At 34.9% G+C, this 25,316-nt stretch overlaps 1 protein-coding gene across 2 annotated transcripts in view; it reads left to right on the top strand.

Moving 5' to 3' along the window:
- APP (amyloid beta precursor protein) overlaps positions 1 to 24,550 on the top strand; it is a 97,325-nt gene extending 72,775 nt beyond the window's left edge. For both annotated transcript variants that reach the window (XM_026700635.2, XM_087937533.1), the window contains 10 exons: positions 1,173 to 1,306; positions 2,950 to 3,024; positions 5,113 to 5,271; positions 7,704 to 7,832; positions 10,449 to 10,548; positions 11,784 to 12,005; positions 15,509 to 15,562; positions 20,799 to 20,899; positions 21,569 to 21,715; positions 23,302 to 24,550. In XM_026700635.2, the coding sequence (XP_026556420.1) occupies positions 1,173 to 1,306; positions 2,950 to 3,024; positions 5,113 to 5,271; positions 7,704 to 7,832; positions 10,449 to 10,548; positions 11,784 to 12,005; positions 15,509 to 15,562; positions 20,799 to 20,899; positions 21,569 to 21,715; positions 23,302 to 23,403 (1,223 nt within the window). In that variant the 3' untranslated portion in view covers positions 23,404 to 24,550. The remainder of the gene's footprint in view (positions 1 to 1,172; positions 1,307 to 2,949; positions 3,025 to 5,112; positions 5,272 to 7,703; positions 7,833 to 10,448; positions 10,549 to 11,783; positions 12,006 to 15,508; positions 15,563 to 20,798; positions 20,900 to 21,568; positions 21,716 to 23,301) is intronic.
- Positions 24,551 to 25,316: the final 766 nt, after the last annotated feature.

Here is a 25,316-nt window from a genome sequence, read left to right as displayed (position 1 = left end):
GTGACTTTTTTAATGATTAAATGGAAAATGACATTGTCAGTCTGTTGCAGTCATATAATGTTTCACGTAGCAACTGTATTGCTTAAAGACGAGAGTTATTCGTCCCAATTGTATTTGCTAAATGAAGTCTACCTGGACATTAAAATGTTAACCTTGATTAAAAGAAGATATTCAATGTTCTCTATTTTTATATTTTAACTTTCAGAAATGTCTAGATGGCATTTGTAAAAAAATGAAATTCTACAAAAGGAAGTATGCTTTACAATGGAAGATTTGATTCAATATTCATACAAATTTTGGATAAATAGGGAAAATGAAATGAATGACAAGAATTCTGAGTATAAGTCTGTATGTGCATATTTCACTTCATTAAATCTGCTGTTAGTTTGTGGTTTTTAAATGGGGAAAGACCAATTACATAGTGGAAGATTTCCTTTATTTCCATCATGGCACCAAAAAAATCATGTTATATTATATAGGTGACTTCAGCTGAGAACCTGAAAAGCCATTGAGAGTCAAAATAATTCTGGCCTAGATGAACAGATAAATTGTCTTGGTTTATGACAGTTTCCTGTGTAATAATTTCTTCAGTTTCCAAATTGAAAGCAAGGCTGATGAAGTCTGCAATAATTAGCAGGAAAGATTGTGTTTGGACAATGATGAATTTTTAACATATGCTATTACCATATGTTTGTGAGCTTTTTCTGGCAATCAAAGCTTTGGAGAGTTGCACAGATCAAGTTTAGTGTTCTCTCCGTGTCTTTGTCTCATATGCTAATCCTATCTCCTGTCCTATTAATTGTAGCTAATAATAAAATAATGTTTGAGTGTAGTCATAGTGGGTTTTTAAAATGTATCATGTGTAGGAACAGGGTAAAGTCAAATTTGCCTAGGAGTTAAATCTGTATATGTAATATACTTGTTTGGTTTCCCAAATTAAAAAAAAACTGTTTTAAAATCCTAGTTTCTTCTCATTGCTTTTTTTGAAATAACCTGAAACTTTCATGCTTTCCTGTTGTGTTTATATGCATCTTCTCTGAAATGCAGACATATTTTCTTGAAATACATTATTTCTGTATTTGTTCCTCTATTAGCTGGCTACTTACGATGTAAGATTTCATAATTCCTTTTAAAAGAAATCTTTGCTTTCTTTTATAAATTTCTGTTTCTAGTACCTACCACAGCTGCCAGCACTCCGGATGCTGTTGACAAGTACCTGGAAACACCTAGCGATGAGAATGAACATTCCCATTTCCAAAAAGCAAAAGAGAGACTAGAAGCGAAGCATCGTGAAAGAATGTCTCAGGTAAACCACAGATGGGTCTTATTAACTTGTTTTTGTAGTACAAACCTGATCTAGCTATCCACTATAATCAAATGTTCTCATTTCCTAAACCTTAATGAACTTCTCTGATTATTTAATTTATACTCTCATTTTTCTTCCCTCTCCAGTTGCTTACTCCCCCGCACCACAAGTCTTTAAAAAACTTGCAAGCCTATTCATGCAATAGTACACCTGTCTTGAATTTAAAGAAGCATTCACTTTTGATTTCCTAAGTTGAGCAGATGGTGCATTGGACTTTTCCTCCCAATGCTTATGTACTCAAAATATAATCTGTGTAGTTTTAATTCAGCTTTAGAGTGAGCGTTCATAACTTTCAAAGAGAAGCTGGCCTGCTAAAGATTTACACTTTTTCTAGAACTATTATAAATATTAATAGAGCTACAATAAAGCATTTCACAGATTATATTTTCATCTCGTTTGTTTTTTGCTGGCCACTAATGTTAAAATCTTGGGTCCCAAAAGTCCTGCCTCCACCTGCCATTGTAATTGGCTGATAACAATATCCTTTTGATTATAAAATGGCTACATAAATTTGCAGTGGTAACTGTCAACCATCTATCAGTGACTCTAATCCATTCAGCAAGGGCGGGGGAGCATGAAATAGCCAAAATAAGTGGATGTAATCAACTTATGTATGAAACTGATTGGCAGGCAAAACAGGAAAAAGATCCATATTTTCTTCTGCTGTGATGTATGCAAGGGTATATAAAAGTATATGTCAGAAGTAAAGTATTTGTTTCTGATTTTTTTTCTTCTGGGTTGGGTGAAGGTACACAAATATTTAGCTTTAAATTATTTTTCTAGTAAATGGTTTTTTTAAACATGGATTGCAGAGATATGTTTGCTTGTAAACTGTATTATTGGTTTAAAATATGTAAAAATGGCATATACAATGACCCCTTTGAATAAACACAGTATTTTGTTAAATATTAGGGGAAAACAAGTATATTTTCAATCAAAGAACTTGTGGCTTTGGTTCTGATACTGATAAATCCCTGGGATGAGAAAAAATATTTCTTAATTTTTAACAATTACTTGAAATCCTATGTATTTTTCAGTTGGCTGGTTGATTGATTTCCGTATTTTAACTGAGAGCACATGCACATCCTATAAGCCTAAGATTTTTCCAGCCTCGCTCTACAGTTTTAAATAAGACCTTCAGAAAATCAGTGGAAATGTCTTGTGCATAAATACTTTCCCAAATATACGATACATTATCTCTTGACAGTGAGGAAGCACATTTTGTTGTGTATATTTAACTAATCAGCTCTATTCATAATCTAATAATTTGCATAATTTGGTAGTGATTAGTACTGTAAAGTACTTGTGAGTTTAGTATTTGCCTTCCAGTCTATGTATGTACTGTATACAATCATTGTTAACTCTGAATTGTCTTTACTTTCTGGCTTGATATAATGGCAAACCTGGACTGTCTCTAGACTGAACACTGAGTGGCTCTTTGGAATGTGAATAATTTTCACTATTCAACTTTTAAGAGGTCACTCTATACTATAATTGAAGAAAAAAAACTTTTCCAAGCAGTAAACATTTGAAACCATTTTATATAGAACAGTATTTGTTCATTTTCTGTTTTATTTGCATAGGTCATGAGAGAATGGGAAGAGGCAGAACATCAAGCAAAAAATTTGCCAAAGGCTGATAAAAAGGCTGTCATTCAGGTAAAAAAGAAAATGCTAATTGTATAGTAAAAAAAATAAGACTGCAGTATGATTGAATTTTGTGTAACAGACTTAACAGCTTTACTGTTTTTATTTATTTTGTCCACAGAGCTTATTATAATAGATTATGTACATTGTGTGTTTACATACACTTAATAACCACTACATAATTCATTCCCCACTGGATCATCGTTTCAGTGATATTTCCTTATCTAAACAAAGACACAAAATGACCATGGGCAGGCAAAAGAAGAGGGAGCAGTAATGACTTTTTCTGCCAGCTTCCCCATTGAGTTTCCTTGTGAGAATGATAGAAGCATGGAAAATCTCCCTTCCTTCTCTTTCCCTTCCCTTCCCTTCCCTTCTCAGCAGGCTGGTGTGTGGCTGCTCCTGGGTAGGGGAAGGAGTTTGCGATCCCTAATCTTCAGGTACAACATTAACATATCTTGATGGCACAGGGTTTGTAAGAGATGTCCCAGAAGCTAGACTGAATATGCATCTGGAAAGCGTTCCTTCATAGAGTAGGTTGTATACTATAAGGGCCTGTAAGGTAGTCCTTGACTTGCAACAGTTCATTTAGTGACAAGTTACAACGGCACTGAAAAAGTTACCATGTTTCACACTTATGACCATTGCAGCACCCCCATGGTGGCATGATTTACATTCAGATGCTTGCCAAGTGGTTCATATTATTGTGGTATCCCAGGGTCGTGTGATCACCTTTTGCAAAATTCTAATAATTCTAATAAGCAAAGTCAATGGAGAAGCCTGATTCATTTAACAATCATTTTACTAATTTAATAACTGCAGTGATTGATACAGTAACAACTTGGCAAGCAAGGTTGTAAAATGGGGCAAAACTCACTTAACAAATACCTCACTTAACAACAGAAATTTTGATCTCAATTGTGGTTGTAAATCAAGGACATGCACTTGCCTGCCACTTCCAAGGCCTTGTTCTGAACAGCTCAAGGTCCAGTCGTGGACCACAGCCCAGGGATTGGGGAACCCTGGCCTATACCATTATATTTTAAAAATGTCCATTTCATTACATGTAGTTATCTAGATTTATAGTTTTAATGTTTATAATTTAAACATTTATATTGTTTTAGTTCTGTTATTTAGTGTTCTTTTTATGTATATCGTTTTAAGAGTACAGTAGTATCTCTTTTTGAATAATAGAATGAAATAAACCCATTCTTTTTTGTTATTATTGATCTTTGTTATTAAATCAGTAATAATTTTATTTCTAAAACAATTAAGCTACTGAACAAACTATTTTTTCCAGCAAATGGGTAAAATTTTATGCAGTGTATTATGTATGAAAAGCAGATAGATGATTCTCCTCAATTTATGAAGAGAACAGCCAAATCCTCTTAAAGAATAGAATATATACTCACCTATCCCCAAGACCTTAAATTTATTCGATGACTTTCAACAAATCATATAGTCTAGCCTTATGTACTTCATAGGATAGGTAGGAGAAAATAACATAATCATCACTTTATGTGTTTGTGCTTTGTACTCCATGAAATCTAGAGAAAATATAAATACTAGACTATAGTTAGTATCACAGTCCCCCCAACCCCCGGAATATGCCTGAAGTTAATTTGGAGACAATATGAGAAGAGAGATGTAATTGAGATAGAAATACACACATACTTTTTCATGCATGCTTTCAGTTTTGCGAAGATGGGGTGGACTGCTGATCTCAGAAGTATATTAAACTTATTGGAATATGTGATATGTGGCATAACCTCTGTTTTTGGAAAAATAGCACTGTAACTTTATCAATACATTAAAAGTTGAGTTTTTACTTTAGGTATATATAATAATACATTTTGTTGAACATTGATACTTGGATCACTGGACACTATCACTTTTTGCTACAATTTTCAGAATCAGGAGAGACATCTAACCACATTGGAAAGATTGGCCATAAACAATAAAAATTCAGAAAATTCCAGAGGATCTCAGTGAAGACAATACATTTCCAAGTCTTTTTCAGAATGTTTCCTTTATATTTCAAATGTTTTGCTGCTTATATTATTGCAATTACTTTTGCTATAATACTTTTTTTTTCAATAGCATTTCCAAGAGAAGGTGGAATCCTTGGAACAAGAAGCTGCAAATGAGAGACAGCAGCTAGTAGAGACTCACATGGCCCGAGTTGAAGCCATGCTCAATGACCGCCGCCGTGTTGCTTTGGAAAACTATATTACAGCTCTACAGGCTGTACCCCCTAAAGTAAGGGATTCAAATAATCATAGATTATATGAATGTAGCTAGGAATTTATTCACCAGGAGTGCATGGACCATGGAGCCATTTATCTCAAAGTAACATACACTTGAATTTAAATTACGTTATTCTAGTAAAAGTAAGCTATTTGTCTTTGTAAACTCATTGTCCCTGAAATACAATTTTAAAATTTATCATTGATTATAATGTCCCAGGTGTTTAAAAAAATCTGAAGTATCTTTTCTCCACGAATAATAATATATTTCATAGCATATCATATTTTTAATGGTATCGAATTGGGCAATATCAAAAATAAGTGTATTGGAGAAATAATAAAATCTCAAATATGGAAGTTACCGATAATAGAAAATATGTTACTGGGACATTTATAACAAAAGTCTAATATGGTATTGATCGCTTTGTAGTAAGGTTCCATGCTTTAAGTCCCCAAATAAGTATAATAATAAGTGAATAATAGATTTGTTAATTTAAGAAGTAAATTATAGGCTTTGTAAAAGAAAAAAATAGGTGTTAGGAGTTTTTAATTGAATGTGTGACTTTACAAAGTAACAATTTTGAAAGTATGATTGATTTGTAAATGTATTGTAAATGTTGTGGCTCACTACCAGGCTGTGGCCTGTTTGGAACCTGGCCATGTGAACAGCTGGCTTGCACACATGCATTTTGATGATACAGCAGTGGTGGGACTTATCTCCGGGGGGGGGGGGGATGAGTCTGCCTATCGAGATGAGGTGGACTGGTTGCTTTTGTGGTGTGGAGACAATAACTTGGTCCTCAACACTAACAAGACCAAGGAGCTTATAGTGAATTATAGAAGGAACAGATCAGACATCCAGCCCTTGCTTATCAATGGAGACCGAGTGGAGCAAGTGGCCAGTTTTAAGTTTCTGGGTGTTACCCTAAAAGAGGACCTGACCCGGGGTGCCCACATTGCATCCCTGGTCAAAAGGGTCCAGCAGAGATTATACTACCTGAGACTTCTCAGAAAACAACTGAATGAAAAACTGCTGGTGACCTTCTATTGCTGCACCATGGAGAGCATTTTAACATACTGCACCTCTGTATGGTTTGCCAATTGCACAGTGGCAGATAGAAAAGCACTCCAGAGGTTTAATGTCATTGCCCAGAAGATCATTGGTTGCCCTCTCCCCTCTTTGGAAGAGTTTTATAGCTCCCTCTGCCTTAAGAAAGTTCAAAACATTCACAAAGATCCATCTCATCCTGGGAACCCTTTTTTTGAACTATTACCATCTGGCAGATGGTACAGAATAATAAAAACAAGGACAAATAGGCTGAAAAACAGCTTCTATCCCAGGGCAGTAGCTCTTTTGAATTCTGCTGTATAGTGCAGTCTTGGTGTGGTGTCGGGGGTTTTTGGTTCAATGTGTGAAGGGTGAAGGATATGTGTTTGTGTTTATTTTCATGGTCATGGTCATGATGTGCACTGAACATGGTGTTTGATTTAATTGTACAAGATGCAGTGACAATAAAGTAAACTAAACTAAACTTGCGCAAGCAACAGGCTGGCGTAGCTTGACTTACACAAGTGGCGGGCTGGCATGCATGGACAGTTCAAATTGTGTGAGTGGCAGGCTGGTGCGTGCAAGTTCAAATTGCATGAGTGGTGGGCCGGCATATAGTTCGAATTGCCCAAGCAGTGGGCTCTGGTGTGCATGTGCACACACTTTCTAGCCGACCACTTGCTGGTTCCCTTCCCCCGCCAGGCTGTCAAACTGTAAAGGTTGGGGACTGCTGTTTTAGAGGACTGCAGTAGCTTCAATTTTTGTGACCTACTGTATTTTTAAAATCCAATTATATCAGGTATTTATTAGAAATGACATGATGTTTTCATTTAAAGGTTACATATGGTGTTTGTGTTAAGTTGTACTTAATGCCTCTTCTGACTAGCTTAGCACATTTTTGTCTTGGCTGCTTTGGCTGCAAAATATGAAAAGTGTGATTACGATAATGCTTTTACAGACTGCAAAATAATGCATCTTAGTTTTTTTTGACACTATTAAAATATATCTCATCTTTATAATGAATTAAATTGATGCACTTGATGTAGGTTTGGATTTTATGGGTATTTGGATTTAATGGAAAAATATATCCTGCCCTTGGGTAAATGAAAGTTTTACTATGATTATTTTTATAAGTGAATATTTCTCTGAAATGGATATGACTTGGAACTTGGAAGGCAGTTTCTACATTGAAATATACACTTAAAAACTAACATTGTCCTCTATATTACATACTATTTTTTCATATTACTATACTTTGGGAAATGAAGAGTCCTAATAATAGAAGTATGCTACCTTATTTCACAAAACGTAAGGCTTATTAGTCTTTTAAAGGCTACATACATTTCATAGGATTGTCAACTTTATGAGTGATTTATGTGGGACTTTTCTCTCTATAGCCTCGGCATGTATTTAACATGCTGAAGAAGTATGTGCGTGCAGAGCAGAAAGACAGACAGCATACACTGAAACATTTTGAACATGTGCGTATGGTGGACCCTAAGAAAGCAGCACAGATCAGATCTCAGGTAATAAGATAGAAAATTGAAGAAGTTCTTATTTTACTATTGTGTGAATGTCAGCATAAAAAGGTTGAATAGAAAGCAGAGATGAAAAAGGCTGTGAGTTCCAATACAGTAATATTGTTTTTTATATTTAATCTTTTAGAGAAACTAAAGTTGTCACACAGCATTTTTGTTGCATCCACTGCAGTATTTTTATAATAAAATTTGGATTTCTGCTTAGAGGTTGTATTTTTTATCAAACACTCCTTCTTGATCTAAATTCATTTATGTCTATTTTCCATTTATTCTTATGTTATATGGAAACTATTCTTCATGCTTATATAGTAAATTATTGCTCATCCAAACATAGCAGTTACTTCTTTGATGGTCAGACGTTACTGATGATGTGAGTGATAGTTTCCTGTTTAAAAAGCTGTTTAATTTGCTTGTTTTACTTAAGGTATTAATATAATGCTTTGCCAAGCATATTTGTGGAATTTTTGAAGTTTCAAATTTTCCCTTGGACATCTCTCTCTCTCTGAGGTTTTAAATGCACAATATACTGCTTGTATTTTTTTTTATTTATTAAAACACCATTTTAGTACAAGTATAAGAATAAAATAGAATTCTTTATTGGCCAAGTGTGATTGGACACACAAGAAATTTGTCTTTGGTGCATATGCTCTCAGTGTACCTAAAGAAAAGAAAAAATAAAGTATATTGATCAAGAATCATGGTACAACACTTAGTGATAGTCATAGTATTCTAATAAGCAATCAAATTATATACTAGGAAACAATAAAATAATATAAATTGTAAAGATACAAGCAAGATGGTAATAGCCATAAATGGGAAGAGAGAGGTACTAGGAAGGATGAGAACAATAATAGTAATACAATCTTAGTAAATAATTTGACAGTGTTGTGGGAATTAGTTGTTCAGCGGAGTGATGGTATTCGGGGGAAATTGTCCTTGTGTCTACTTGTTCTGGTATGCAGAGCCCTATAGCATCATTTTGAGGGTAGAGAAGTTGAAACAATTTATGTCCAGGATATGAGGGATCTGTAGATATTTTCACAGCCCTCTTTTTGACTTGTGCAGTATACGGGTCCTGGATTGAAAGCAGGTTGGTAGTAATTGTTTTTTCTGCAGTTCTAATTATCTGTTGAAGTCTGTGTCTGTCTTGTTTGGTTGCAGGGCCAAACCATACAGTTATAGAAGTGCAGATAACAGACTCAATAATTCCTCTGTAGAATTGAATCAGCAGCTCTTTGGCAGTTTGAGCTTTCTGAGTTGGTGCAGAAAGAACATTGTTCACTGTGCTTTTTTGATGATGTAAAAGTTTTGAGAAGGCAAAAGTTGTAAGAAAAGATTAAAAATGCATTTTCTCATGATGTAGATTTTCACAGTTGAATCATTAACACATTCTTGTATGAAGCTTCTAATATACATGCTTCATAGATCAATTTCACATGCAAGTAAGAAAACAAGGGCTGAACTTTCCATTTCATATTAGCTCACTTTGGCCTAAGTTCCCTTTTTACAGTTTTCTGGCCTTGTCTGGCTTCAATTTCTAAGCAAGATGAAGCGTGGTTAGTACTTGAATGGGAGATCTATAAGGAATGCCAAGAATATAGGCTATGTTCTTCTCTCCTAAATAATAAAATATTCAGTTAAAATTTTTATCAAATTTTCTATGAGATAAAGGGAAAATGATATTCCCAATATGTGGAATATCTATGCAAATGCTTACTTTTTAATATACCTTCTGTCATCTTCTGAAGTCAGTGGAGAAAGGGCTTTATGATTGAAAACCCTCACTGTATAATCCTTCCTGACACTTGGTAATGCCAGTTTCAGAGACCAGCAACAGAATTGGAGTAAAGAATTTTTTCAGACAGATTAACTGTAAGCTTCTTCCTGTCAGAATCCTTCTGTTGCAATTTGTGCATGACCAGATCCTTTTCATTGGAGAAAACATATTCTTATGTTTGAATTCAAAGTAAATTGTTCAGGAAGTGCTTCATTTATCATTGTGATATTTCCCTGAAGGACAGTATAAGACATGTGACAGTTCAAAGTAATGATAGTTTGGTCATTTTAGGAATTCTTGTGCTGGCTATAAAAATATCTTTTACCCTTTGAGGCTTATACATATTAAAACAGTAATGCTCCAGCGCCTCCTATTCCTGGGTGAAACTCAGTCAGAAGCAAGAATAGATGTCAGGGCGAGGAACTTGTTGACTTTGGCATGCCTATTTAGCATGTAGTTTATCAATCCTCAATCAGAACACTTAAATATTATTGCTTTCATAGATTTGAAACATTCGTAGGAATGAAGGCTTTTCAGCCATAAGTAGATATTGTGACTAGAACAAATAGCCTTACTTCTTCAAATTGTTCAGAAAAAGATGGAGAACTTGTCATACTGTCTGTCATATAGTTCTGTTATCTTCCTTACTAAACATTTTCTAAGAAAAAATAAACCAGCATGTCTTTCCTATAGATAAAATGAACACAATAGCAGTTTATCCTTTCAAGGCTTGGACAACATCAGTGAATTTCTTATTAATCCTTTTATAAATTTTCAGCTATAACTTCAAGAAGATTATAAGCATTGTTGTAATTTTATTTCTGTAGGTTATGACACATCTGCGTGTGACATACGAACGTATGAACCAGTCTCTTTCTCTTCTTTACAATGTGCCAGCAGTTGCTGAAGAGATCCAGGATGAAGTTGGTAAGTAAAATCTCATTTTAGTTTGAAAATTTTATTCTAGCAATAATGCAATTATTTTCAACTATTGGGACAAAAGAAATTGTAACATGCATGGTATTAAAGGAGATAATAGTTCCTCATATAAACTGAAGCAAGCACAGAACTGAAGTGATGTTGAGTTACCACATGGGATGAAAAAAGCCACTATATGTTAATAAGAAATTGGATTTTTCCATGCCCTTCATGCAACAAACAGGAAAGAGGCAAATAAAATCTATTTTTCAGAAGAATATTTTTGCTTTTGTCAATGTTGCTGGAATTGTATGTGCTTTTCAAAGAGAATGGAATGGGAGGAGAGGGGAAGGAGAGAAGGAGAGAAGAACCTTGAAGGTTTTCTAGTCTACTCTTCCTCTGCTCGGACAGGAAACCCTAGACTAGGGGTCTCAAACTCGTGGCCTGCAGGCCAATTGCGGCCTGCAGGACGATATCCTGTGGCCCCCACCGTGATATGAAAGTATATTATTAGTGTGGCCTGCAGGGGGAATGGACCTCTGAAGGAAGTCCCGCCCGCCGTTCCTCGTCGTGGCTTCTTCTCCACCCTGAACTTTAACAAGTCCAAGTACAGGTCCAGACTTACTGATGATCATCTTCAAGCCATACTGAGGGTCTCAAGTGCCTCCTCTCTCAAGCCAAATGTGGCTCAGATATGTGAGAGGAAGCGTTGTCAAGTCTCTGGAAGCAAGGAGTAAGCTGGAGAAGCCATGTTATGAGGAACTGTTCATGATCTTCATTCAGTGTTCCATTCATGTGTTTAGGACAGTTCATGTATTGGAGAAATCATTAACTGTTGTTGACATTTGAGGATATTTTTTTAACAATGTTTTTTGTGGAATCCCTTATGTGGCCCAGCCTCACCCAGACTCTGCCTCTAGCGGCCCCCAGGTAAATTGAGCTTGAGACCCCTGCCCTAGACCATTCCATACAAATGGTTTGTCCAATCTCTTCTTTAAAAGTGTTGGGGCACCCACAACTTCTGGAGGCAGTTTGTTCCACTTATTAATTGTTCTAACTTCAGGAAAATTCTCCTTAGTTCTAGATTGCTTTTCTCCTTGATTAAGTTCCAACCATTGCTTCTTGTCTTGCCTTCAGGTGAATTGTTTAAATTGTTTAAAAGAACTATAATGTAATGTCATATCAACGTAAATTATTAGGGTAATGGTCTAAACTATTTTTTATTTTTATTTTCCTTTCTTCAGATGAATTACTTCAGAAAGAGCAAAACTACTCTGATGATGTTTTGGCTAATATGATCAGTGAACCCAGGATCAGCTATGGAAATGATGCCCTCATGCCTTCATTGACAGAGACTAAAACAACAGTGGAACGTCTCCCAGTGGATGGAGAATTCAGCCTAGACGATCTTCAGCCTTGGCATCCCTTTGCAGTTGATTCAGTCCCAGCAAATACTGAAAATGAAGGTAATGTAATAAGAGGAAGAAATGGATTTTGCGGGAAGGTTTATTAAGATGATAAAGGCAATATAGTATAAACAATATGCAAAAGTGATGGTAAATGGAGAATTGATTGAAAAAAATTAATATTAAGAAGAGAACAAGACAAGGGTGCCTCTTGTCACCATTACTGTTTTACCTTAGAAGTGTTAAATAGAAACAGTCAATGGTAGTACATGGGACAGGCTTTGAGCACTACTTAAAAGCTATTGTTAGGTGGTTCTCCAGCAGTAACCAACTTGTAATGCTACAGGGTCATCTTTGTCTCCTGTGTATGTAACATCTACATGACTGAGTAATCTACTTGATTTGAATTAGGTTTATCTCAGGGGTAGTTTACTTAGCTTGAGATGTGATATCATGCTGGATAGGAAGACTTCCCAAGATATAGATCCATGTTTTGGGGATCCTTCTAGATGCACCTGGTCCTTCAACATCCTAGCAGAAAACAATCCAAGGAGCATGCCTCAAGATCCTGATTAGTCTACTTACTAGAAAGGTTAAGATTATAGTTCAAGAATTCCAGTTATTTTACTTTCTAACGATGCCTCATTTTTGTGAAAGTGGGAGAAGCTGCATTTGGTCATAATTTAGATAACTGCCAATATCCTCAATAGTTTAGATCCTAGATCCCGATCATTTCATGGATTTATTACTGAAATGTTCTTTATATGAGTGTTCCTTTGAAGGCTCTCTTGAAGTTGCAAGTGGCAAAGAATGCAGCAGCCTGTTTGTAGTGCATGAGAGCCTCTGGGCTAACATAATCTATAAAGCCCTTCCTGGCATGGTGCCTTAGTATCTGTGGGAGCACCTGCTTCAGGTAGAATCGATTCCAGATTATTTGGCCCAGAAAGCAGTATGAGTCCCCACTCAAGAGATTAGAGAACAAGGCTACAATATGTTACTTTTCAAATTATGGTCATCTATTTTATGTAAACCTTATCTGTGGAGATCCAGATGGCATCCTTGCTTATAGTTTTCCAGAGCAAAACACACTACTTAGGTAGCATTTTGGGCTGCTGAAGGATACAGAAGGGCATAGAAACCATTCTGATGCCACTTTTTAAGGAGGTGTGATTTTATGGATTTAAAATCATCAGAAAGCTAATTATATTAGCAAGATAGAAATGTTATAAATAAAGGGATGCAAGCCTTTGAATCTACTGGAAAAAATCAGGTTTTCCACTCAGTCAAGATTTTAATGGATGGCACTGCCTAAAACTCTGCAGTCAAAAAAAAATATTTTCTGTTGACAGCTCAGAAAGACAAAACGCAAGTGCAAAAGCTTTCACAGATTGAGACTATAAATCCCACAATTCCCATGGGCAAGACGAAGCTTTTCTTCTTGCTTATCCAGTTCTCAACTTGCAGGTGAATAACAAAATCACCACTGGTTCGAAGGGTTCTGTATTCAAAATTTATGTTGTAGGTAAACTTAGGTTAACCGGGTTCTGTGATTTTATTTATTTTGTCAGTCGATATGGCTGCCGAACTAGCAATATGGCATGAAAATAAAAAATAGGTCAACAAGATGAAAGCACACAAAGGTAGTGCTTGACTTACAACCATTCATTTAACGACTGTTTGAAATTACAACGGTACTGATAAAGTGACTTACGGCCAGTCCTCACTTTTACGCCCATTGCAGCTTCCCCACAGCCATGTGATCAAAATTAATGGGCTCGGCAACCAACATCTATTTACAGTGGTTGCAGTGTACTAAGGTCACCTGACTGCAACCTTCCCAACTGGCTTCCGACAAGCTAAGTCAATGGGGAAAGCTGTACTCACTTAACAGCCATATGATTCACTTGACAGCTGAAACGATTCTTTAACAATTGGGGCAAAACATGTAGAATTGGGCATGACTCACTTTAACAACCACCTTGCTCAGCAGTGAAATTCTGGTCTGAATTGTGGTCGTAAGTGAAGAATTTCTTGTGTATTACATATACACAAGAAAAGCATAGCAAGGCCCAAGGCTGCAACCCTTTGAGTTTTTGGAGAGTCACAAATGGGCTCATCTTTTATCCTGGCTCAGTACCCAGTAGAAACACTTACTAGGTCTTTCAAGTTTTGTGGAGGGCCAACTAATTTAGGGCCATGGAGCCTGCTGTTCCTCTGCAACAGAAAATGCATGCCATCTCCTGGGCCCTGCTACAGGGCAGTTTTAAAATTATTTTCTACTAAAAGTAACAGATGACATGTTCTTTGATTTTCATTTATATATTCCATATGGATATACTCTACATTCCCTGTACATTTCTAAATTTTGTAATTATTACTTATTATAGTTGATTTTTATATTGTCTACTTAAAAAAAACCCTAGCTTTTAAGTACTATGTTGCCATCAAGTTAGTGTCAATTCTGAGCAACCACATAGATCAGAGGTCCCCAAACTTGGCAACTTTAAGACTTATGGACTTCAACTCCTAGAATTCTCCAGCCAGCATTGACCCTGGGTGTTTGTGCCTTGACTGGGAATCTGGGTTAATTAAATCTCTTTTATTATTTTGAAAATAATGAATTTGCATGTACTCAACAGTGTCAAATATAAAACATAAGAGCATAGGCATTAATGAACTAAATATTAAACTTGGTTATAATGCATGTGACAGCTTGGCAGGTAAGCTGGATTTCAAAGCAAAGACTATTTGTAGCCACAATTTTCTATAAAGAACTTTTATAATTATAGAACTGTTATAATCAAGACAATCTTTTCTAATCAAATGCCTTTCAGATATATTGGATGGCAATTTTTGTAATTTTTAATTTGGCTTAAAAAATAATGGGGCTTATGATCCAACATGCGCAGACATTGTTTTCCAAAGCATTATTGTAGAAATAATTTTTTTTTAGAGATATAGAATATTGGTTTTGAAAAAAATGATAAATTCCTAAGACTTCGTTCCGTTATTCTGTTACAAGCTAGTCTGAAGCATAATTGTTTTAACACTTATGATAGTATTTGATGATGATGATGATAGTAACAACAGCAGCCTAACTTCTAAAGGGCAAGAAAAATGAATGAAGTAAAAACTACCTTAAAATAAGTGGTATGTATTTATTTGTGATATTATGTTATCAGCTTTGTTTTTTTAAAAAAAACACAGGATAATTTACTTCACCTTGAAAAAAATACTTTTTCTTTTCTATCACATAATTGTTTATTATTTGATTCAGGTCAGCTAAATTGTAACAGCTAGAAATTAATTACAATAAGATGTCAGTTGCATATATACATTTAGTTTCAAATGTTCTTGTTTCTTTCTTTTTTGTTTTCAGGATTAACTTAAAAGCAGATACTTTTTCTCAGCTGATGCTTTTGTAACTTCATTTATGGCACATATCTTTCCTGCACTATCCCAATCAAAACCACAGGCAAATAGTTTTTGAAGTTTTTGTTTATTTCTTTTTATTTGCTCTTTATCTTTCCTTTTTATTTATTTTTTTGGCTGCATATACCCAGTTGAGCCAGTTGATGCCCGTCCAGCTGCAGACAGAGGACTCACCACACGACCAGGTATATAATTGGCATGGCTTTTACCTAACCTGTGTTGTCCTGCATGTCTGTGTTTGATTTGAGTGGAAGGAATCATCTTTTCTTTGTCATGTTTCTCTGCTGTGCTCCTCTGTCTTTGCATAGACATGATTTAACAACAAGGATCTTGGAGTACTCATCTCTAATGACTTAAGTGCTAGAGCCCACTGTAACTACATAGCCAAAAAGACGTTAAGAGTTGTTAACCTAATCTTACATAGCTTTTTCTCTGGTAATATTACACTAATAACTAGAGCATACAAAACATTTGCTAGACCAATACTCGAATACAGCTCATCAGTCTGGAACCCACATTATGTATCTGATATTAACACAGTTGAGAAAATCCAGAAATATTTCACAAGAGTTCTCCACTCCTCTACTTGTTGCAGAATACCTTATGCCACCAGACTCGAAATTCTAGACCTAGAAAACCTAGAACTACCCCGCCTTCAGTCCGATCTAAGTATAGTATATAAAATCATACATTGCAATGTCCTACCTATCAATGAATACTTCAGCTTCAACCATAACAATACAAGAGCAAACAAAAGATACAAACTCAAGGTTAACCGCACCAAGCTTGATTGCAAGAAATACGACTTCAGCAACAGAGTGGTCAGTGTCTGGAATACTCTACCTGACTCTGTGGTTTCTTCCCTAAACCCCAAAAACTTTAACCTTAGACTGTCTACTATTGATCTCATCCCTTTCCTAAGAGGTCTATAGTGGGCGTGCATAAGTGCACCAATGTGCCTACCGTCCCTGTCCTATTGTTTCTTTTATTTTTTTATTTTTCTTATATGTATCCATGTATTCTTAACTATGTTTTTACTTATACCTATTATTTTGTAAGCAATTGACAAAAATAAATAAATAAAAATAAAAACAGTAACACACAAACAAAATAATCTTGCTTCAATATTTCCATTGACTCATGGATTATAGACATCAAGAATATGGTGAAATTAAAAGTGGGACTGACTGGATGGTTTAGAAAATTGTTACTCCTATGTATTTAAAAAAGTTAAATAAGGGCAACTGCATCAAAGTATATTAAATATATATTAGTCCAGTTGTCCTGATTTAAAAACTTCTTTAAAATACTTTTGTCTTGGATGATTGAATCTTCTTTGACATACTGCTCCTAAGTAGTTTTTTTCCCTTATATGTTTAAAATTCTGTAGCATCAATTTGATATTCAAAATATGTAATATTTCAGGATACAATTTTATGCATGAAACATAAAAGTTTAATAAGATATATGGGCTTTAAAATGTGCCATCTAGTCCAAAATGTAAACATTATTTTAAGCTACATGTTTTCTAGACTGCCTCATAATTCTCCTTTCAGTTACTATGTAATGTAATTTACCTACCCTACCACACTGCTTTAGTCAAAAAATAGCTCTTAAAAGTAGTTAAACAATGGTAAATAGCACGTTCTACTTCTTTCATGAGCATAACTGGAATATATCACAAATGAGGATATATGTGAATAAAATGAGTGGCTTTTGGAGGCATGTATTTTTGATGTATAATAAACATTAAAATAACTTGTTCACTAATAAGTCATTTGGGCACAGTGTCATGTAAGATAAACATGTAACACTGTTCTATATGATTCACAGGTTCTCAAGACTCTCAACTAGTTTAAATAATTGCTTTTAATTGCTTTCTGTTTTACATAGGTTAACAGAGTCGTTTTCCATATCCAATCACCATTTACAGGACTTTAGAATTAATGTGACATCTTTGCCATTCTTGAAAAAAATAATTACCTCAAATTCTGTTAACACTACAAATATTTTAAAAATAAATGACTTTCCATCTTCAGTGAAACCTGTTAAGAAACTTATCTGCTGACTTTGTAAATTTTTTACTTTAATCACTCATATAAGAAAATAATTTTGATGTCTGTTTTCTCAAGGAAAAATATCTCAGGGCAGGGGCAGTAAGAACAAATGGACAGTTCACTCAATGAAATACCTTGTGTTAACTAGCAAAACTTGGTTCTTGAAATTGCCCTATTATCCTGTTAGTTAATTTTTAGTGTTGGACTATATCTAAAACATTTAACATTGTTATTCATTAACCCTTATTGACCCTACAGAAAATTTGAACTGTTTGAAAGCTCTCATACAAATTTATTCGGCTAAGCTATGTCCTTTCCTGGTTTAGCTGTCACAATCTGTTCCATTGACTTTGTCATTAAGTGAAATTGTTCTTAAGCGAATGTTTATATGTGTGTGTGAGAGTGGGAGAGAGAGAGAGAGAATGGGAGAGAGAAAGAGAGAGGAAAGGAGAAAAGGAAAGAAAGAAGAAAAAAAGAAGGAAAGAAAGAAAAAAAGAAGGAAGGAAGATCCGTATCATCTAATTCACATAAAGTTATCTCCTACAACACAGATGTCAAACTCAATCCCATCACCTGACATATTGCAACGTATCACAATGTTTTTTGCCTTTGTAGAGCTGGAGTGGGCATGGCCTGCATAGTGACGCATCCGGCCTACAGGCCGTCAGTTTAACATCCCTGTCCTACAGTGCCCTATGCTTGATCTGTTTTTCTTTCTTTTTTTCTTTTTTTGCTCTTACTCAAGGTAGAGATTACTTTAACAAACTCAGCAATGTAACCTCAATTAGTTTATTAGAACCCAGCAGCCAGCACTGCTGCTGAGTGATTAAATTTCAGACTGAAGGCTTTTTTTGTCAGTACACAAACTGTACACACATTGGTCAAAAATGATTTTCTAGAGAAAATTACAATTGTATTTGTAAGAGGTCACTATTATTTTGCTAACTAACTGATACGTTGCTAGATGAGGAGTGGTATAATTTCAACAGTTGCTTTTAAAAACTGTCTCAAAATGTGATTTTTTTTTAAAAAAACTGACCTGCATCTCAAAAATACACTAATTACTCTTCACATTCACTAGATTTATTACTTCAGGATGTCATGGCATGTATATAACAGTTCCTCATCCAGTTTTCTCCACGACCCTGTGATATAGACTAATAACAACAATAAACTATTGAAGAAATTGATGTCTTCAGTGGTTATATAGGTATGACTCGCTACAGATAAGCACAGTGTAAATTAATTCAGCAAATACATTCTTCTTAGTTTGGCAGTTATGTATTGATCTCACTGGAATAAAATGGAAACCTTTGCAAGCTTTACTGCCATCCAGAATGTTTCTATATGAACACATACTGGCACATTACTTTTGTAATGTTGAGCATTTATATTGATAGTGAGGAAGAAATTACGGACTGCTGGTTGTTGTTTTTTAAAAAGACTTCTTTAAAGATTGACAGATATCCCTATTTCCTCATCTATTATGCAACTAGCCAAATTTCACATCCAACACAAATAAATTTTATGGTATAAGTTACCAGAGCCTGGCTTCATTGATTTTCAATAGACTATTGTAAACTTTTTGTGGCATCAGATCTTTGGCAAATTTGCATATATTTGCCTTATTAAAACATATTGCAGTAATATAAGGGATCATCTAAGAAGAAATGAGAGAAAAAGCAAAATATATTTTCCTTGAGGAAAAACATTGCTATAAATAACATTGTTGTGGTTTGTCACATAGTCGGCCAGATTGTTTAAACTGGATTTAGCATTTTTGTCCATTGAGTCCTTCCCAAAGACCTGGGCTAGGGAGGTGTTGTTTGATGGTATTAAAATGTATGTCACAGGATGTAAACTGTTTCAAGTAAAGCTGCTTTTTGCAATTGATGGGGATTTTGTCAATTCCAAAGGTGTTAAAATGGTGTTCCAGTTGTTTTGAGATTGTATGTGAGGTGCCTATCACTATTGGTACTATCTTTGCTTTCTTTTGTCACAATCATTCTAATTCTATTTGTGCGTCTTTGTATTTTGTGATTTTCTCTAGTTCTTTCTCTTCTACTCTGCTGCCTCCAGATACTGCAGTGTCCACTATCCAGATATATCTTTCAAGATTTCTACATCTCATGAAATTTCAGCATATCCCTGAAATTTTGATAAAATATCACATGTAAACAGTCTCTTGTGGCCACAACATAATTGAGATTTAGGAAAGTAGTAAAATTTGATGATTTCAGCAGAACTTTGAGGAGGAGCTGGCTTGAAAGAGTTTCTTGTTTAGTAAAATTATACAGCTCTATAATGGATACATTATCCCTTGAGATAGGGACTCCAATGCATTGCTCAGCTATTTTTGCTATTTTAACATTCTTTACATATGTTACATACATCAGATTTGGTTCATATAAACCTAGTTAAATGCATAAATAAATGGCAGCCTTGCTAAAATTCAGCCATGAGTTAGAATTATACATTATTAATCTAAATCAGAATTAAATATCAGGATATACATTTTATTATTCATTAGCACTGATCTTTTGATTAAGAAGTGCATATAAACCAGCATTTCACAATTGTATGTATTTATAGCTTTAGGTCAGTGGTGGTTAACCTTTTTGGACTCCTGTGCCAAAAATTGTGTACGGGCTGGAACACACATGCTCACATGCCAGTATCCACACGCCCCCTGCGCATATGCGAACAATCCACCCCACACCCCCTTACCTGTACTGCGCCTCACAGTTGATTTTCTGCTGGTTTGAGGCCTTTTTCGGCCTCCCAGAGGCTTGAAAAAAGCCTCTGCAGGCTGAATAGGCCCATTTCATCACTTCCCCATTACAGGTAAGTTTGCCTGCAGCTCGCGTGCTGGCACAAATGGCTCTGCGTGCCATCTGTGGCACACGTGCGATAGGTTCGCCGTCATGACTTTAGGACCTAATAGTCCAACATTTTCTTTTCTTGCAATGAGCCACAAATGTTATTTTGAACTTGTACTTTGAGAAATGAAACAATATCACGATGTATCTGCAACCAAGATTCTCAACTGATGTTAATGTTAGATGTCTCCATGGGCCAATTCAAATAATCAGGCACAGCAGTCTCAGTTGGTGCCAGGAATAAGACATGCTTACAAGCTTGCTCCACCTGGCCTTTTTCTTTTGAACACTGTAGTCTAAATTACTTGCGTACTCTATTTCTTTGTTTCATTATTTTTCCTGTTTATCACAAATTACCTTTTACTCTCTAATTTTTCATTTGCATTTCTTAATATTTTCTGTTGGTAGCTGAGGTGGATGGTGTTCATATAACTATTTTCAAAAGTTTGTTTTTAGTCATTTCTTGGTTTTTTGGTTTAACTCAGGCTCTGGATTAACCAATGTTAAGACAGAAGAAACCTCAGAATTAAAGATGGATGCAGAATACAGACATGATTCAGGATATGAAGTACATCATCAGAAACTGGCAAGTGTAGTCTCCATTCTTAGATTGCTTTAGCTAAAATTAAACTATTCGTTTATGAACCTGTTTCATATAAATTTCTTTAGGATGTTGTCCTGTGATTGTTGAAACCTGGATCTTGAGAAACCATAATATCTTATACTGTAAGACATTTTTGTAGTAAAAATCTTACACTTTATTATGTTACATGTTATGTTACATTATGTTATTTTATATTTTTATGTACGCCTGTAGTATATAAATTTTTGGTAAGTTATAAATATGGATGATTTTTGTTTAATCACCAAACTTACAATAGTGTTTAATGAATAGTAATTATGATCAGACCTTGTACTTACAACCAACAGAGTTTCCCTCAGTAATGTGAACATGATCTGGGCACTTGGCACCCCACTTGCAGTTATGACATCACAGTGTCCCATGGTCACACGATTGTGCTTTGTGACTGTCACTGTTGGCTTCCCACAAACAAAATCAGTGGTGAAACCGACACCTTTAAAATATGAGAATCAGATCGTAATAATTTGCCTCAGGAAACAATATTTTGGTATTTAAACTTGTTCACTTTGGAGAAATGATTGAACATTGCAAATGCATCATTTTACAAAGCTAAAGAACTCATTAGAAATCATGTTATCTTCTTATACAATCACCTTTTATTTTTATGTTTAGGTATTCTTTGCTGAAGATGTAGGTTCAAATAAAGGTGCCCTCATTGGACTAATGGTAGGGGGTGTCGTCATTGCCACCGTCATTGTAATCACTTTAGTGATGCTAAAGAAGAAACAGTATACATCTATCCATCATGGTGTAGTGGAGGTAAATGAAACTGATGAATATTATTCCATACATTATTTCAGAAGCAGATAGTACTAAATAAATTTAAGTCCATCTGTGTAGATTTATGTATTTAATAGAATGGTGTTAACTTCCTGTTGGAGATATATCATCTATATCCTTAATATTCTCATTTTTGGTACGAGTAAATTTCTCCAGATTAATATTCCTATGTTGAATACATAGACCTGTGCTCCAAAAGAATGCTTAAATTGATACTTTAATTATGTTTATTTATATCACCCACATAACAGCATGAGATACATTTTCTATCTCTGAAGTCTTAAGGTATTAAAAAGGTATATCTCACCATTTTAAAGGTATTAAATTACAGAATATTTAACCTGTAGACCAAAGCACTATTGTCTTTCTGTATAGCATCTATTGCAGGGCTGTCAAACTCGTTGCCCCCAGGCCAGATGCGTTACACACTGGCCACACGCCCAGTTTAGCAAAGTGGGGGAAAGTCACAATACATCACGTGATGCTGCTGTGATGATGCGAGTTTGACACCCCGATCTATTGGGAAGTAAGACACAGTGTCATGACAGTATAATGACAGCTCTGATGCTGCCCAGGATCAATCATTTGACTAATTTGAATGACTATAACAGGACTGAACATTCACCTACTTTTTTAAACAGCTTAGACAAATGTTAAATAAACATTTAACTGTATAAATGAATTTTATACAATACTTCTTATATCTAGAAATGTTATTTCAATATTTCAATATAAAAATTGGGGACAAGGACATATTCAGCATTGCCTGTTAACTAATAGAAGCTCAGATACTTTCATGATTGTTAGCAATCACAAAAATAACAATTATACAATCCCACAGTATTTCTAATGTACAAAAGAAAATTAGTAGTTCAAAAGAAACTACTAACTATAATTAAGTTTTATCCGTGGCACATCTAAAATGTTTTGATTCATCTTGCCCTATTTTCCAAAGATATTTGATGTACTATACTATATCCATACTATAAACAAATAGATTAAACTGTATTAGTATTACAGTATTATTATAACAAGCAATTATATGAGAACATTCATCCTTTTTCCCTTCAAGCAGCTGGTAAAGGTTTTAATGGCAATAACAGATTTTAACCTTATTTTTATGGATGATTTAGCTTTGCATTCTTTTACAAATAAGGGGAATACCAATGCTGGGAATGAATGAATAAATAAATCAACAATTACACCAATAGAAAATAATATTTGTAGCTCAAGGTTGGTGCTCTCTGAACCTGGTTTTCTTGTGGATATTTCATTGCCAAGCTTGGTAACATCATCAGTGCTAGTAGGGAATGGGGTTTGCTGTCAATGTATGTATTAATGGCAACTAAGATATAAAATAACTGCAAACTCTACTCCCTACTACCAAATCAAATCAAATGTTTATTGTCAATGCACAACATAAATGAAATTGAAATGATGTTACCTAGTTTGGTAACAAAACATGTGCAAGTGAAACTACTAAGCTCAGAGCAGCAAAGGCCCCATAAACAATTGTGGCCTATCCATATTTGGCTTTGACTGTACTCTTCCTTGGCCTGCTCTAGGTGGATGCTGCAGTGACACCAGAGGAACGTCACCTTTCTAAGATGCAACAAAATGGCTACGAAAACCCAACCTACAAGTTCTTTGAGCAAATGCAGAACTAGAACACCATAGCAACCTCATGAATTGGACAGCAAAGTGATTGCTTCACTGCCCATCGATGTTCAGCTGAAAGTAATATGGAAATAAGCAAACAAAACAATGTTTTATTATTTACTCATTATCGCCTTTTGACAGCTGTGCTGTAACACAAGTAGATGCCTGAACTTGAATTATAAAATCAGTAATGTACTCTTTCTTGACATTTCAGTCTTTACACTACATTATTAATGAATGTTTTTGTGTACTGTAAAGTTAGCTGTACTTAACTAGTGCATGAATAGATTATTTCTTGATTATTTATCATACAGCTCCTTTAGCCAGTTGTATATTATTCTTGTGATTTGTGATGAACAAAAAAAAAAGTCCTAATTGAAATATACTTTAAGAATTGATGGGGGATGCTTTTTGTGTACGTGGGATTGAGCTGCTTCTCTTCGCTAAGTTTTCCTTTTTCTGCTTACTATGCATTTTAAAGACAAAATGTTTTGGGGATTTTTTTTAGAAAGTATTCCAGATGAGTTATTTTCTTCTGCAGTTGCATTTTATTGTACAGATTGTTGCTTCTGCTGCACTAGTGATGTAGAAAATCATGGGAATACACATTTGTTTCTTTGTGCCTGTTTTATGTGCACACCTTTAGGCATCGAGGGAGTAAAGTTTTTTTGCCATGTATCTTTTCATCTAAAAAAGAATAAAGGAAGGAAAAGAAAAAAATATCATCCCTGTTAATCATGAGCACTTTTATACCAGGGCAGGGTGAAGGGAAGAATGGGAGAAATGCCTGCTGGTTTAAAACAAAAATAGGGAACCTGTAGGATAATATACATAATTGTTGCTTATGAATTGATAGCTTTCTACAATATGTTACATAAATAAATTACAAATAAGACAATTGGGCAAGAGTTTTACTTGGATGGAGAAATTACCTTTTGGGAGGAATAATTTTAATAATGACCATCAAGTGGGAGGGTGGGGGGTGTAGGTTTTATTCTTCTGCAAAAAGACATGATTCATAGAATTTCTTCTTTAAATACAATTGATAAAACTAGCAGTAGGTGAGAGGGTGTTTGCCTTGGCATGCCTTCCCTCTAAAATGTCTTTTTTCAGTTTGTATAATAATGTTTTAATGTAAATAAATACATTCCTGGAGTTTTATTGTATTAGTGTGATTCTGTGATAACTGTCCCACATTACTTGCTTGGTTGTACATTTTTTTTCCACGAAGAATGCTCAAGCATTCCTGGTAAACGCTAAATTTGGGGAGCTGATCTTCACAAGCTATCTTTAATGTTGTTATATCCAAGTGAGTTCAATGTGATTTACTTACAAGTAAATGTACTGTTAAGATTACTAAAATCTTATCAAACTTTCAAGGTTGATAATCTTCTGGTAACGATATTTGAGGAAGCAGGGGATTAACTTTTCATTAAATATATGGTATATTTAATTTTTGTAAATGACAAGAGGTGGCTGCATTCTGGTATGCAGGAAAGGATGTAATTTGTCAAAAAGCTCCTGGTTCACTGAACTAACATATCTTTTATGGTAATAATGGCACACAGATTTAGTAATCTTATGATAGGGTCAGCATCTGCTTGTTTGCAGCCACCTATTTGTGCCAATAAGTGATCCAGAAAGAAAACCCGAACAGTATTTTTACCTAGCTTGCATCATGTTATTTTCTTCTGTATAATCAGAAATATACAGAATTCCTTAAATGTATATTTACATATACAAATACAGTTCTCTAGCCACAGAGCATCAAAGGCAATGGAAAGAAACTAATTCAATTTGAAGCATTTGAGCTGAAATTACTCAGTTAATTTGCTCACAATCGTAATTAGAATGAGCACTTCTGTTTTAGAAGGATGCATGTTAGTTAAAATCTTGGATAACCTTTTGCTTCCAATGTAGG

Source organism: Pseudonaja textilis, chromosome 7, assembly GCF_049901715.1.
Source record: "Pseudonaja textilis isolate UNSWEBS1 chromosome 7, rPseTex1.2, whole genome shotgun sequence".
Taxonomy (NCBI): Eukaryota; Metazoa; Chordata; class Lepidosauria; order Squamata; family Elapidae; genus Pseudonaja; species Pseudonaja textilis.
The sequence above is the reverse complement of the archived record's forward strand: the minus strand, read 5'-3'. Positions and strand labels throughout refer to the sequence as shown.